The following is a 14,452-nucleotide window of genomic DNA, read 5'->3' as shown; positions in this document are numbered from 1 at the left end:
AGGATACATTTCCATCAGGACACACTGACTTAAATCATTGGCCCAGCACATGTAACATGAAAGCACCTTGTGTGCACCACCATGAGAGATGTGCATTCACACGCATGCTTTGTATCTGTCGTCTTTTGGTCATCCCTTGAAGGAATACCATCTTTAAAGTTTTGACATAGGCTATCTACCCGTGAACATAATGGAGAATGTCTGAGCCTTTCAGTAACATTCCGACTTGCCAATACAGAAGAGAATTCAGAATTTTCCATAGACGCATGGTGCAACAAAAAAAAAAAAAAGCATCATCAACCGATTGCATCATAGTGTTTTCCAATTATCACCTTGCAACTAAAGGGAGTCATATGCCTTCACGATGTTTACACAATTTAAGGAAGCGGCAATATTTTGGGAAAGCTTTTGCTGAGGCATGCAACAATGCTGTTCAAAACTGGACTGCAGTATACTTGTTACTGTCACTTCTTCCTCAGCCCCGGGATGCATTGTGATTCATTTCCATCAATTGCTAGTTATTTGAATCATGCGCCAGTAGAGAGCTGATCTTGCTTATGATGAAGGGCATCCATTTGGCCAGGAGGTGCGTGTACTCCAAACATCCAGTTTAAAAACGTCTCAATAAATAGATCTGGCGTGATAGTGAAGGACCGTTTCAGACAGTTAAGGGTGTGCCAATGTCAAATATCATCTAAATCTCTCTGAGCCCATATCACTGTGGAGACAAAGCCAATATAGCCTCTCACATCAGATAGCCAAAAAAAGTATGTCACGTTACCTACTCTCCTTTAGTTGATGCTGCCAGGGAGTGCCAACACAGTAACAGCTCTACCTGCTGCAGCAGCACATCAGACAAGGTGAGACAGAGCATGCACAAGTCCCACAAACAAGCTCTGACCTTAAATCCCTTCATTGAGCATTGATTGTTTCGGCAGGGTCTTGCAGCCTTCACTGGTGACCAAGTCAATCGTTTTCTTAACGACCTAATTGCTATTAACACGTTATATCTATAGGTTACTTTAATCGTCCATACATCATCTCTGTTGTGAAGAATATTATGGAAATACTTAATCACTGGCATGCACACAGCGTCTGGTCAAACTGCCTCTCTCCAAGGGGAAATAAGAACCCGGAGACGACAACGACTGGCGCAGCGCTGCATCCCTCAACCGCAATGGGAGATCGTAGTCTATCGTTTGCACCGAATCAAACACACACGGTTTTGTTAAAGCGACTGGTGCAAGGCATGACAGAGACACCGTCTGAAATGAACATTGCCAACGCGTGCACCGAATAAATGCTCGTTTGTGGTCTCTCTCTGTCTTCTTGGCATGACTATAGGCGATCTATCCTACTCAACTGTGCAACTGGCTGTTTCCCTTTAACTGGGTTGCACAGTTGTGGGGAATAACCTCGCAGCATACTTCAAGGATAACTGGTCCAGATGTCGTTACAAGTATGCCCCCTTAGGAAGCTCGAGATAACACTAGATGACAAAGTGCGACAAAATCATTTAGAGTTTGGTGGAAAGGACACAATTCTGTGAAATCTTAACAGTCCTTACCTTATTGGAAGCTCCGATTCTCTCTGACGTCATTACCAAGGTCCCGCTTTATAATTAGGTTGTAAGTTATAATCACAGATAATAAGATAATGCCGATACTGTGTAATCCAATGTCAACTCACCGGAGCTGCCTCTGATTGCTGTGCAGCCTCCGAGACCCTTCCTCCGTTTTCAAGTCACGCACACCTGAGTCTCTCTCCAAACACCTCATCCCACCCCCTTGTCCTCTCTTCTTCTGCTCCTCCTCTCCTCAGCCCCTCTCCCTCCACTCCTCTCTCTCTCTCTCCCTCTCCCTCTCCCATCCCACCTCTGCTTTCTGCAAGTTTCTCACCCTCCCTCATGTTCCCTTCTCATCCCCTCTCCCACTCCCCATCTTTAAAAAATGAATCCTCCAGACCTATAACCATCTCTCCTCAATATGATTTATGTGACCTGTTACTGTCTCTATTTTCTTCTGTCTACCTAAACGTGTTTTTCACATCATGTGCCCTCAGTTGGCCCCATGCACAGCCTTTTTAAAATTGTTTTATTCACAAACGCCTTTGGCATATAGGAGTATAGGCCTATAGTTGAAATAGCCTTCTGATGAACTTGATCAGAATTAAAGACACCAATCCTGTGAATTGCTTTATGTATTGCTTTTCTTGCATTAGGACTTATTGCCCCCACCCCCAATCAAATAGACATCCGAGGTGACACCGCGTTCTGGGAAAACGAGACAGAGGAAGAGATCGATAACATCTGAAGTTTCATAGCGGTCACGGAAGTGGAGAGCCATTAACCTATAAAGCTTCAACTGACGCCCAACTTAAAAACCCCACAGAGATCAAATCATCAAAGATTAAAAATCAATACAAATCTAACAGAAACATCCTGCCGCTCCTCCTGCAAACGTCTCTAGTCGTATGACACGGACACAGACTGTCACTGCCCACTGCGTGCAACCAAGGTAGGCCTATATTGAATGCAGTTTTGTCTGTGCAGCCTTTTAAGGCATGGTAGATTCAAATCATTTCTTAATCATTTAAGTTAGTTATTTTATTTGGCTTAAATGAGTGACAATAGCCTACGTTTTTATCATCAAAAAGCCCAATAAAAACTTGCACGCTCTTATGGATTTTTGAATGGAAATCAACCCTTACTTAAGGCATCCACTAAGGGGAATTTTACACTTCATGGCTTGTCATTAGTAGTTGGCTTTAGTAGCTAAAACAACACCATGGCACGTTGAATAATAGTAGCCTAGGACATATAAAATAGGCCTACCACACGTGCAAACTATCAACTCTCTTATTATTTTACTGACCAGTCCTATGGGTCAATAACACGTAAAGGCGGGATTCTGGAGAAGCCAGCCCCCTCCTGTTGTTGTCACTTTGTAATGCATTCCCAAACGCGAACTTCGCTGGCTCAGGACAAATGAATTGCTGGTAAACGCCTTCACCCGGTCAAGCCTCCCTCAACAAAAACAAAAACAAAGAGCAGAGTCACATACCTTTGCATGTAGAACAGGTGACTGCTCCTGGAGAAACGCAGCATCCCTCATGCGTCCATCACGGCATCATGCTGGCAGCGGGTAATCTACTTTTTCACTATGGCAACAAATAAACCCCTTGTCCTCTCTCTCTCTCTCTCTCTCTCTCTCTCTCTCTCTCTCTCTCTCTCTCCCTCTCCCTCTCCCTCTCTCTCTCTTTCACCGCTGCGCCACGCGCTCCAATGAGGAGGCTGCGCTCGCGTCACAGGTCAGTCATCCTCTCTCTCTCTCTCTCTCTCTCTCTCTTTCTCTGTCTGCTGTCTGTCTCTCTCTCGATATCACACCTACCTCCAAGATACCATCTGGAGAAAGATACTGATCGAGACTCGAGAGTAGCCCGGGACGAAAGAAGTAACGATGGAAGGAGAGATGGGGAGCATGCAGGCTTTGGGTAGGAGAGGAAGTATTAGAGCTTGGCAATGACAAGGCTTGGATTAATTTGCCAGCCAAATGCATTTGGGATTAGTAGACCATTAAAAGAGCATAGACATACCCAAGCACGCACTCACGTACACAACTACTCTAATTCACACACCCTCTTTCTCTCACACACACACTCGGCTTTAGCTGATAGCCTTACTAACCCTGACCTCTATATCTCTCCCTCTCTGTCGATCCCTTTCACTTTTCTGAGCCAGTTCAGAAGCTAAAACATGGGAACAGGACAACAAAGGACTACCAATGTACCTGCTCACATAAACACAATCAATTTTAATCTAATAAAAAATGATGTGTGTTTTATATTTCTAAGGTAAAGAATCATCAAAGCTGTTTCCCTTTATGGACCCCAAGGACCCCAGGTTAACTTTGTGGCAAAGTTGATTCATTTTATTATCCTGACTGTGCAAATTTAAATGAAATGGGCCTAAAGCACATACTGCTTTTAAATTTACCTTCAACTTTGAGGCTTTTTAAAGGGGCCATGAGTCAAAAAAAACTGTTGCATAGCTATAATATCCAATTGTATTTTAGGCTTGTCTCCTAATCCTGAGTACATTTACAATTAATCAAATTGGGCACAGAAGGTTCCTGTTGCCCACTCTGTGCCTTTAGACCTTCTTCTATGGTCCCGAAAATGAGACAGAAAAAAGGTAAGTTGCAATATAGTATACTCATATAACATAATGATCATGTGCTTTAAGAAGTATTAAGAATAAAGCTATATAAATGATATCTTTAAATTATGATGTCGTTAAGTTGAACTAGGTAACCATGGTGATGTCCCATAAATTTAACACTGAAGCTGTCAATCACAGAACTGGATCTTCTGAAGGAACCCATCCAGAAAGGTGGATGCTCAGAATATTTCCATAAGGGTACCTGATCGAGGACGAGTTAGCAATGTACGAGCTTTATCATTCCCACTGAAATTGGTGAATGCATCGACATAAATATCTAAATATTATCATGACCAACATAATGAGTATGCATGCAAGAACTTCCAGGTTATTCATACAGATGATGTCACATTGACTGATGACATTAACACAATCACTTGACTGCACTATGAATATACTGTATGGATTATGGGACTCTGATGGCTGCAGTGATTCTTCAGATGTGTGCTGCAAAGAAACAAGTTGTGTTGAAAATGTACACTTGTTAGAATATTAGAGGTTAGACCTGAAAGATCTTTCTATGTCAATAAATAAATAGAACTGTTGCTTTTCCATCAGTGAATCTCTTCAAACAAACAACTGCGCACAGATCTCTTGATTTACTTGATCATTCTAACACACAGCAACAGTACATGTACACCCTGACACTTAAGAGTTTCTGCACCTGCTGTCATCCCATCATGTTCTTTATCCTTAAATAACTGCAGTTTGAGACTGATAAAATGTCAAAATGTTTGGTGTCATCATTCGACACAAACAAACTGAAACAAAGAATCAACAAGCAGCCAATGGATCAGCTCGATTTTCAATTTTTCATGTGATGCACGTCAAAATCTCTCTCTCTCTCTCTCTGACACACAATAAAACACACACACAGTAACACACAAACAAGCTGCTCATCAATCGCTAAGAAGGACACATGGAGCTGATTGATACAAATTAGGATCAATAATTGAATTAATATTGAAACATGGAATAGGGCAGTGTGAGAAGCATGGAGAATTGGATTGTGGGGAATGAGAGATGAATATCATCCAGTTAGCACACTGTATGTGTGTAATCTAACACTGTTAAGCAGAGTGTGTGGGCTACGGTGGAGTTCATCATTAAAGCGACAGGTCTGCTGGTTGGAAGAAAATAAGATTACAGCAACATAAAAACTTCTACAAGGGCACCACATGAAACATACCTGTACTGTGTTTGCATGCGTGTGTGCGTGTGTGCGTAACCGTGTATAAGTGTAAAGCACACATCTTAACATCTATAGGGTAAAATTCTCTTTTCACCACACTCCTCCGCAAATCACAAGCACAACACAGGCAGTGTCACAGTTTGAAAATCAATTATTCAATGGTATTTCAGAAAAAAGTGGATACCCATGGTTGCCATAGACACACAGCTGATTTACAGGGTTGTCATTTGAATGTGATATTCCCACTCTAAGTAGGACAAATAGAGAAAAAAGGCACTATAACTGCATCATGCCAACAGAGAAACGGTTATGAAACATCCACGGTCACATGCCGCTGCATTCCTGCTTCATTCAACAAGTGAAGATTTGAGTATTCATGTGTTTTTGTTTTAAGAATATTACTCACAAAAATGTGCAATAGTAGATTCACTCTGTGTGGTTTTATTCTAATAAACCTGATGATCTCAATTGTTTTGCTCATGTCATCATCATGTTTTCACAAACATTAAATGTGATCATGATTATGACATACGTTTATTTTTTAATTATGAAAAAGCTTGTTTCAAGTGACACTTTGACAAAAAGGCAGATATGTCCATCTACCTCAACATTATGCAAAGAGACTGCAAACATGTGAAAGTGATTTGAAATACATTGTAATCATGTGAAAAAGTCTTACCTCTTTGGCAGATTTATACCAAATTATAAGATTACCAGTAAGATTACAGCATTGTGTTGCAATGTTGTCCAAGATAAATATCCCTCAGGGGATGATAAAGTTTGTCCTGATCCTTATCTTTATTATTTTTAGGAAAAGATTACATGTATCTCCCTTATGAGACAAGCCTACATTTAGTATATGTAATACATATCACTCTGTTTATTTGTCACACTTTAAGCAAAGAAATGCAAATTCAGCGCACTTCATCGAGTGAGAATGTCTTCATATCCTTCTGCAGGCTGTTCCAGAGTCTGGGTGCATACAAACTAAAAGCCGCCTCAGTGTCGGTGTTAACTGTCAGCACAGGTTGACAAGCTGCCATGCTGTCTCTAGACGCCCTGATAACAGGGACAGCACACACACTGGGGATGCTGCAATGTTACCCTGCAGAAATGAATTGGAAGACACAATTTAAATATATATCTTAGGGCTGCAATAATGGTTATTTTCACCATTGATTAATTAGTGTATTTTCCTAATCTAATTGATTACTTTGTCTGATGAAGCAGTAAATAGCAAAAAAAAAGTCAACAGAACTTGTAAAATGTTGCATAAAACCCCCTGATATTAAACCATTAATAAATGAATGGGAGTAGTTGCTGATGGATTATCTGTCCATCAACTTATTGATCATCTGATTTACATTCAATCCATCTTCCTCTCTCCGTCTAGATTCAGAAGAGGAGCATCCAGTCAGGGGTCAGGAGTTTATACCCTCAAACGTTTACTGACTCAGAGCCACAAAACCACATCTAAAGCTCATATTATTTCCTTAAGTACACACACACTCGTGATCAATACCTTTATACCAACAACGTCCTCCCTACATCACCCCTGTGAGCCAGACGTTCACTTGATTTCTCGTAGAGTACCAAACCAGTTAGATACAGCTGCTTCTGATTTCAAGACTTGGCTGAAAAACAGTTTCTTTGCCTAAAAACAAATGATCTGCGAAGGCAAACTGGTGCAAATGTTTCTCCCCTGTGGTATAAATGTACTTATCATCTATTTTAATAGTAATGATCTCGATAAGATGAGAAAATCAGTTAAATATCTGGGAGAAACACCACCAGCTGGTTTAGATCTTTTATTCTCCCTCCTTTCCTGTATTTAATAACAGCTGATGAGGAGAAAACTCTTGACTGGTTGCACCAACTGTGTTGTGACAGTCAGTCACCTGTAGTGTCTTGCTGTGCTATAAACGGTCGTGCTGCCCTCTAGTGGCCGGTAGGGACAAAAGAAAAGGCGATTAAAGAGTAATTGTGCGTACGTGATCTCACATGGTTGTTGAAGTATTCAGGAGTTACTTGTGTGTACTTGGGGGCTTAACAGAAGGTGACATTTCCAGTAGGTTCAATGAAAAAGCTCCTTTCTCCCACTCTCATACCCGTGCGCACTGTCTGTGCAGAGGAGCCCTGCGGACAGGTTTATCCTGTGATGGTCATTCCTGTGCGCTCTACTGCGTTCCTGCAGCGGGATAAGCTGCAACCCGTGCCTGGCTACGGAAGCATGTGACCGGCTTGTGATCCCTAGGATTGCGCAGATGATTGTCTGCCCCTGAGCCCGACTGTATACGAGCCTGCAGAACCTAAGGAGACAAAAAATATGAGAACATAACCTCTCTCTCTCTCTCTCTCTCTCTCTCTGTCTCTCTTTCTCTCTCTTTACCCTCCGGGAAAGGTTCCTTAAGTAGTAGGCCTACGTCCTTGCATTGTGCGGACTTTGTGTACAACACTGTCAGACTGCAAAGTACTGGAATGCAATTAAAAATACAGTGTATAGTATTATTCTACTGTATAGTATTATTTTAAGACATGATTACATTTAATAGGCTTAATCTTTTAAAGTTAACTTGTTAAACAGAAGTGTTCACACAAGACTATTAATGCCACCGTGATCTGCATACTGTTAATACTGTAAACACATTCGATCTAACACAGATACCATTTAGGGTACGATTGATGGAATATGCTGCTTTTCATCAACTTTACAGTTTCTAAGTTAGTAGCTTCCTATCCATCAGTCACTCGTGAAAATCTTGATGAAAGAGTAGTAGCCTATTTCAGAGATAAAAATCCATCAACCAATCAATACAATTATTTTACTTATTAGCCCCAAATAGAGAGAATGTCTAGACAATATTCTGTGATGAGAATTACAGAGACCAGACATTAATTCTTCACTGAGCGAGCACTTGGCAAGAGAGGCATGAAGCCTCAAGCAGAATAAAAATGATTGGTTAGCTGCTATCTCAAATGGCTAGGCCAAGAAGGAAACTGACAGACAGGTAGACAGCAGACAGGAGACAGACATATTTATACAGAAACAAAGCTTATAAATTATACCAATAATATGTTGCTGATGTTTAAGTTATCCTTAATTCATGTCTCCATAATAGAATCAGGGGGCATTACTTAATTTCAAAGTGTCATTAAATGAGAGTCAAACTGACGTTAACAACATATGAACTCAAAAATCAAGGCTCTAATGATGACTCTGCCCTTTCTCGTCCATGTCAGAATTTACCCGATTAGCCAGCACAAATAGCATCTTTGATCTTTGGAACTCTTTAATCCATGGCCCAGTGTGACTAATAATCTAAGATCTGTATGTATTGTGCTTTTCAAAACGTTTTTTCTCTTAGATTATGTTAATGCCTTGGACAATCATCAGCACTGTGATGCACTTTTTTACAGAGCTAAGACTTTTCATTGGCGAGTCATGATATTTTTTTAGAGGAGCAATCCTTGTGAAGACTTGAGGAACAGCACATTTAATGGTTTTATGGTTATTTCTCTTTAAAAATCTCTGTATTTTAACATTGTTTAAAATCAAGTGAGCTTAGTTTTATTAGATGTCCCACAAGGGTCTATTCTTAGTCCTCTTTTATTCACCATAAACACTAATAATATTTTCTCTGCTACTTTAAATTGTTATGCACACTTTTTCTGCTGATCTTGTATTAAATATCTTTAATACATTTAAATTGTCAAACATTAGCTTTATTTAAATACAACAAAACTACATTTCTGTATTCTAATCGTCCCTCAAGATTTCAGCCTAGTGTCCCTATACACACATATTAGCATTCTTAAATGGAAATTAACAACAAAGCTAGAAGAAAAATGTCTTTCAAGGTTTCTCTTGAAACAAAAACAAACAAAAAGCTTTTTAATAAAGAATTCAATAAAATAACACAAGTCAGCACTCCTTTAGCTAAGGACAAACTGAGATAAACCTCAGGCCTGTGGCACACCACATTCTCTTAATTAACTATGTAATAACAATTTTCCACATCCTTATCTTCAATTTCTTTTTCATCTATCACTTTTTTTTCTGTTTCAACAGCCTATCAACTTCACACATGATCATGCAGAAATTCCAGGCAGGCCAAGAGGAGGGGGTCGTGTGCAAATATACATACACAAGCTAACACAACCTCATTTCTGCCTGAGGTATAGTGGAGCAGAGGTCAGCTGGTCTCAAGACAAAATTAAAGAGGAATCAGGAATATTATCCTGAGCATGTGATGGTTCGTGAACGCACATGCTTGTTCTATGTGGATGTGGGTGTGTGTGTGTGCCTTACTAAGTGTGTGAAATCACAATGAGATCACACACTTTGGTAGAGGACGGCCCCCAAAACGCCTCAATGAGTAGGGGGAGAACTAGAGACTGTTGGCTGGGTGTAAGAAAGAGCTGGAAGGAGGTTTTCTAGTGACTTAGATGATAGAATAGAGGATTAGCCTGTCTCAAAAATCATCAGTTCCTTCTTTTAAATTCAGTGCCAGAGGAGTTTGTAGATGTTTTTACTTTTTTATTCAACTTTAGATGCTTTTTCTTTTATCAGATTTGGTTGAAACAAGAACTCTCCACTAGAGAGAGGTGACTCTTCTCCTCTGTGCTGCTGCTTTTTGAGTAGATCCTCTTCATCTGCACAGTTTGTGAGTGTTGTGTTCAGTTTTTCAGCAGGACTCTACCTTTCTGCTGTGCTTGAGGTTTGACTTGCTCTCACTTTTCATTATGAGGATCCTATGTGTATCTTTAGTTTTGCTACAGCTCATTGGGACCTGTTTCTGCCAATTTCCTCGCGCATGTGCGACTTCAGAGGGCCTACGGACCAAAGTGTGTTGCCCGGTGTGGGAGGGTGACGGCTCAGCCTGTGGTGCCCTGTCAGGCCGTGGGTTTTGTGCTGATGTGGTGGTCTCTGAAGAGCCCCATGGGCCCCAGTACCCGCACAGGGGGGTTGATGACAGAGAGCGCTGGCCTTTAGCTTTCTTCAACAGGACATGTCGTTGTGCTGGAAACTATGGAGGTTATAATTGTGGTGAATGCAGGTTTGGTTACTGGGGTTCAAACTGTGCTGAGTACAGGGTGTCAGTGCGCAGGAACATCCTGACCATGTCGACTGCTGAGCAACAGAAGTTTATTTCTTATCTGAATTTGGCCAAGAACACAGTCAGCAGAGAGTTTGTCATCACCACAGGAACGAGAAAAGAGATGGGTGAAAATGGAGAGAACCCCCTGTTCGCCAACATCAATACCTATGACCTGTTTGTCTGGATGCACTACTATGTGTCCCGGGATGCCCTCCTAGGAGGGCCGGGCAACGTTTGGGCAGACATTGACTTTGCCCACGAATCTGCAGCATTTCTACCCTGGCACAGAGTTTTCCTGCTCATGTGGGAGAGCGAGATTCGGAAGCTCACAGGAGATTTTAACTTCACCCTTCCATACTGGGACTGGAGGGACGCCAAGACCTGTGAGGTATGCACCGATTCTCTGATGGGTGCACGCAGCTCTTTTAATCCCAACCAGATCAGCCCTGCTTCAGTCTTCTCCTCATGGAAGGTAAGAAACATTTTCTGATGTGAGTTAAAGCATAAATTTGAGTGTGTGTGGAACATTAGCAGATCTAACTTGTGTTTTAGAGTGAAATGTCTTTAGTACAACTGGAAAACATTGGATGGTTTATTTTCCCTTCAAAAGCAAAACATGTTATATCTGAATTCACTTTCAAGTGTTGTTAAGTGTCAATCCAGTTGATTGAAAATCCAATTTTACCAAAGACAGCTTCTTAATTCTAAGCAAATTAGTGAAAGTTATCACACATTTTGTAGTATTCTGTAGTTTGAACTTCAACCAGCACTCATTATCTACTTGGTTGCCATTTGTCATCACTAACTACGAGTTAGGCAGACTGAAGTTTATGAGAAATTATGTAAACAACAGAATAGCATATTGCCTACGTTTCAATGTTGCAAGAAATGTTCCTATGAAAGGTCCCTATCATTAAACCCAAATAGATGGATGGAGTCGATGAACATCTATGTTAACCACTGTAAATGTAGCTCACTCAGTGTGTGTGTGTGTGTGTGTGTGTGTGTGTCTGTGTGTCTGTGTGTAGGTGATTTGCACTCAGCCAGAAGATTACAACAACCGAGAGGTCCTGTGCAATGCTTCTGGGGAGGGTCCACTGTTGCGCAACCCTGGTAATCATGATCCTTCCCGTGTATCCCGTCTCCCGACATCAGGTGACGTGGACTTCACTGTGGGCCTCCAGCAGTACGAGACGGGACCCATGGACCGTTTCGCCAATATGAGCTTTAGAAATGCTCTGGAGGGTAGGAATCATACACCATACACAGACACACACTAACCCCCACACACAAAGGAGCACCCACACTAAAAAGGAGCACCAAAACTAGAAATGCTTTATCTTACAAACATTAATCTTTGGTCTAAGCTAGTAAATGCTTTTGCTTCATTTTGAGGCAGTCTGTGCGCACATTTAGTGTTAATGTATTTAAAGCCCTTATGTCCCTCAATCCTCTTTCATGTGCTAGTTTTTTTCCTCTTTTCATACCCTGCTGCAGGTTTTGCCAGTCCAGAGACCGGTATGGCAGTGCCGGGTCAGAGCACAATGCACAACGCCCTGCACCTCTTTATGAACGGCACCATGTCCTCAGTTCAGGGGTCAGCCAACGACCCCATATTCCTGCTGCATCACGCTTTTATTGACAGGTACAGCGGTGATGAAACACACAAACTTCTCTAAGTATGATGTATGGGACGAATGCATGCCTACAAAATTCTGACAACTCTCCACTCAGCTCAACTCACTATGAGCACTTCTGCTGACGCCACCAGATGAGATCTAAATGATATGGTGCTTTTCAGAAAGTGTATGTATTTGTGTGTAGCACCAACCTGCCAAGGGACTACAGATGGATATAAGCCTTTGACTACAATCTGGCATATTTACATGTTTATGTCCATTAATGTTTACTGTCCCTATTTTTAAATAAATAAAATGAAACTGCTTTAAATAAAGACGTTTGTTACGGACGTTTAGACATGAAAATGTATTTTTCCTTCTCTATTTTTTTGTGCTCCTTCTCATCGCTCTGCTTCCTCCTTCTCTTCTCCAGCATCTTTGAGCGCTGGCTCAGGACCCACCAGCCTCCCCGCACCATTTACCCCACTGCCAATGCCCCTATTGGCCATAACGACGGTTACTACATGGTGCCCTTCCTGCCTCTCTACAGAAACGGAGACTACTTTCTGTCCAACAAGGTTCTAGGATTTGAGTATGCCTACCTGTTGGACCCTGGTATGTACAAAACACTGTTCATGTTCAGTAAATGAACGTGTCGTAAACATGTCATGCATAGCAAAACTGTCTCGCCTTTTGTTTCTTCACTACAGGGCAGAGATTCCTTCAAGAGTTCATAACACCATACCTTGAGCAGGCGCAGCGCATCTGGCAGTGGCTGCTGGGAGCCGGGATGCTCGGAGCACTGATTGCAGCAATCGTTGCTGGAATTATTGTTGTCGTAAGAAGGAAATGGAAACGAAACCAGAGGAGGAAGAGGGTGCCGAGCTTCGGAGAGAGACAGCCGCTCCTGCACAGCAGCTCAGATGATGGATCAACTTCATATCAGAATACTCTGTAAAAAAAACACACAGATACTGAGCTTACAGCAACTGCTGCATGAGAATGCACAAACCATTAGGGACACTCGCTATATACGTGGAGAATGAATGAGATGGATCCCAGCGAAAGACTTTGTTTCATAATGATTTCACTTAACAAATACAGTATTAACTAATTTATCCAAATGTGAAGATAGATAGGGAAGTATATTTGATATATCTCCCTGATAAAGTCTCTAAATTAAAACTAGATAGTACATTTAGGATATATAAAAACATTAGAACCATTAGGTGTAATAGGACGTAAAGATGTAGGATGTCTAAACAACACAGAACATTTTCTCATGTATACTCAAACTGTGACTTGTGTCAGGTTAAAGCACTTACCTGGAGTACATCTATGTGCTCGATGTTGTTGTCTGGTCATCAAATAATGAATTCTGAGCTCCTTGGCAACTTTTTTCCTTTCCAGCCTGAAACACAGATTCAAACTGCAAAACAAAATTCATTTTTCTTTCCATTGAATGGAGCTCTGTTTATCTATGATTCTATTTACAATTCACACACGTGGATGCTGTATGTGAGAGAACCAAATAAAATTCATCTGAAAAGTGAGATGGAGGGAAGTATGTGACAGAACAGTCTGCTGTACTTTAGATTTAGTGTCATCTTATGGTGTAAAAGTCAGGTTCTTTGCACCTACAGTTACTAAATCAGTTTTAGAATAAAATTGAAGATAATTAATGATGATGATAAATGCATTTTGTAATTTTAAAAGTAGCTATGAACCAAACTGCATTGTAGATATGTGTCTGTAGAATGGTCATGTAAATCTCCAGTGTAACTTTCTATAGGTCAGAAAATTCACAGATTTTCTTCAATTTAAAATTCACGATTCACTTCAAACCCTGCTCTATAAAGCTGAAGTGACATCACTTCAACACTCTTTTGTGAAATATCACCGGTGCTAAAGAACAACAGTGTGCGGTACACAGTGTGTATAATGTAGGCAGTATGATGAAGACAAGGATGAATCATAAGTTGGTCCATAACACATTAAAAGAAGATCAAAACAGATTCCCTCAGTGTGATTTTTTTGTGTGTGCCCGTTGGTCATGTTGGGAATAATATATGGAATATGTTTGGTCATGAATTTGTTAGCTATAGCCTACACTAACAGGGTTTTGTAATATTGAATAGCATCTGCTAATATATTTATGGCTACTTCATGAGATAATAATGCTACAAGATGTCAAGCTAATGTCAAAATAACACTGTTTCTTTAAAATATCCTTAATAATAATAATAACTCTATGCATAATGGCATAATAATAATAATAATGCATAATGGGTGAAAAATACACATTGTCTCCCTAACTATGTCA

General features: G+C 40.8%; 1 protein-coding gene across 1 annotated transcript; it reads left to right on the top strand.

Annotated features, from left to right (window-relative positions):
• The first annotated feature begins 9,734 nt into the window (after positions 1-9,734).
• Positions 9,735-14,144, top strand: tyr (tyrosinase). Its single transcript, XM_061046377.1, has 5 exons — positions 9,735-10,982; positions 11,539-11,755; positions 12,008-12,155; positions 12,563-12,744; positions 12,840-14,144. The coding sequence occupies exons 1-5, from the start codon at positions 10,155-10,157 to the stop codon at positions 13,085-13,087; spliced, it is 1,623 nt and encodes a 540-aa protein (XP_060902360.1). The 5' UTR covers positions 9,735-10,154; the 3' UTR covers positions 13,088-14,144.
• The last annotated feature ends 308 nt before the right edge of the window (positions 14,145-14,452 follow it).

The sequence above is a fragment of the Labrus mixtus genome, chromosome 9, assembly GCF_963584025.1.
Source record: "Labrus mixtus chromosome 9, fLabMix1.1, whole genome shotgun sequence".
NCBI lineage: Eukaryota > Metazoa > Chordata > Actinopteri > Labriformes > Labridae > Labrus > Labrus mixtus.
Note: the sequence above shows the minus strand (reverse complement) of the source record. Positions and strands in the feature narration are given on the sequence as shown.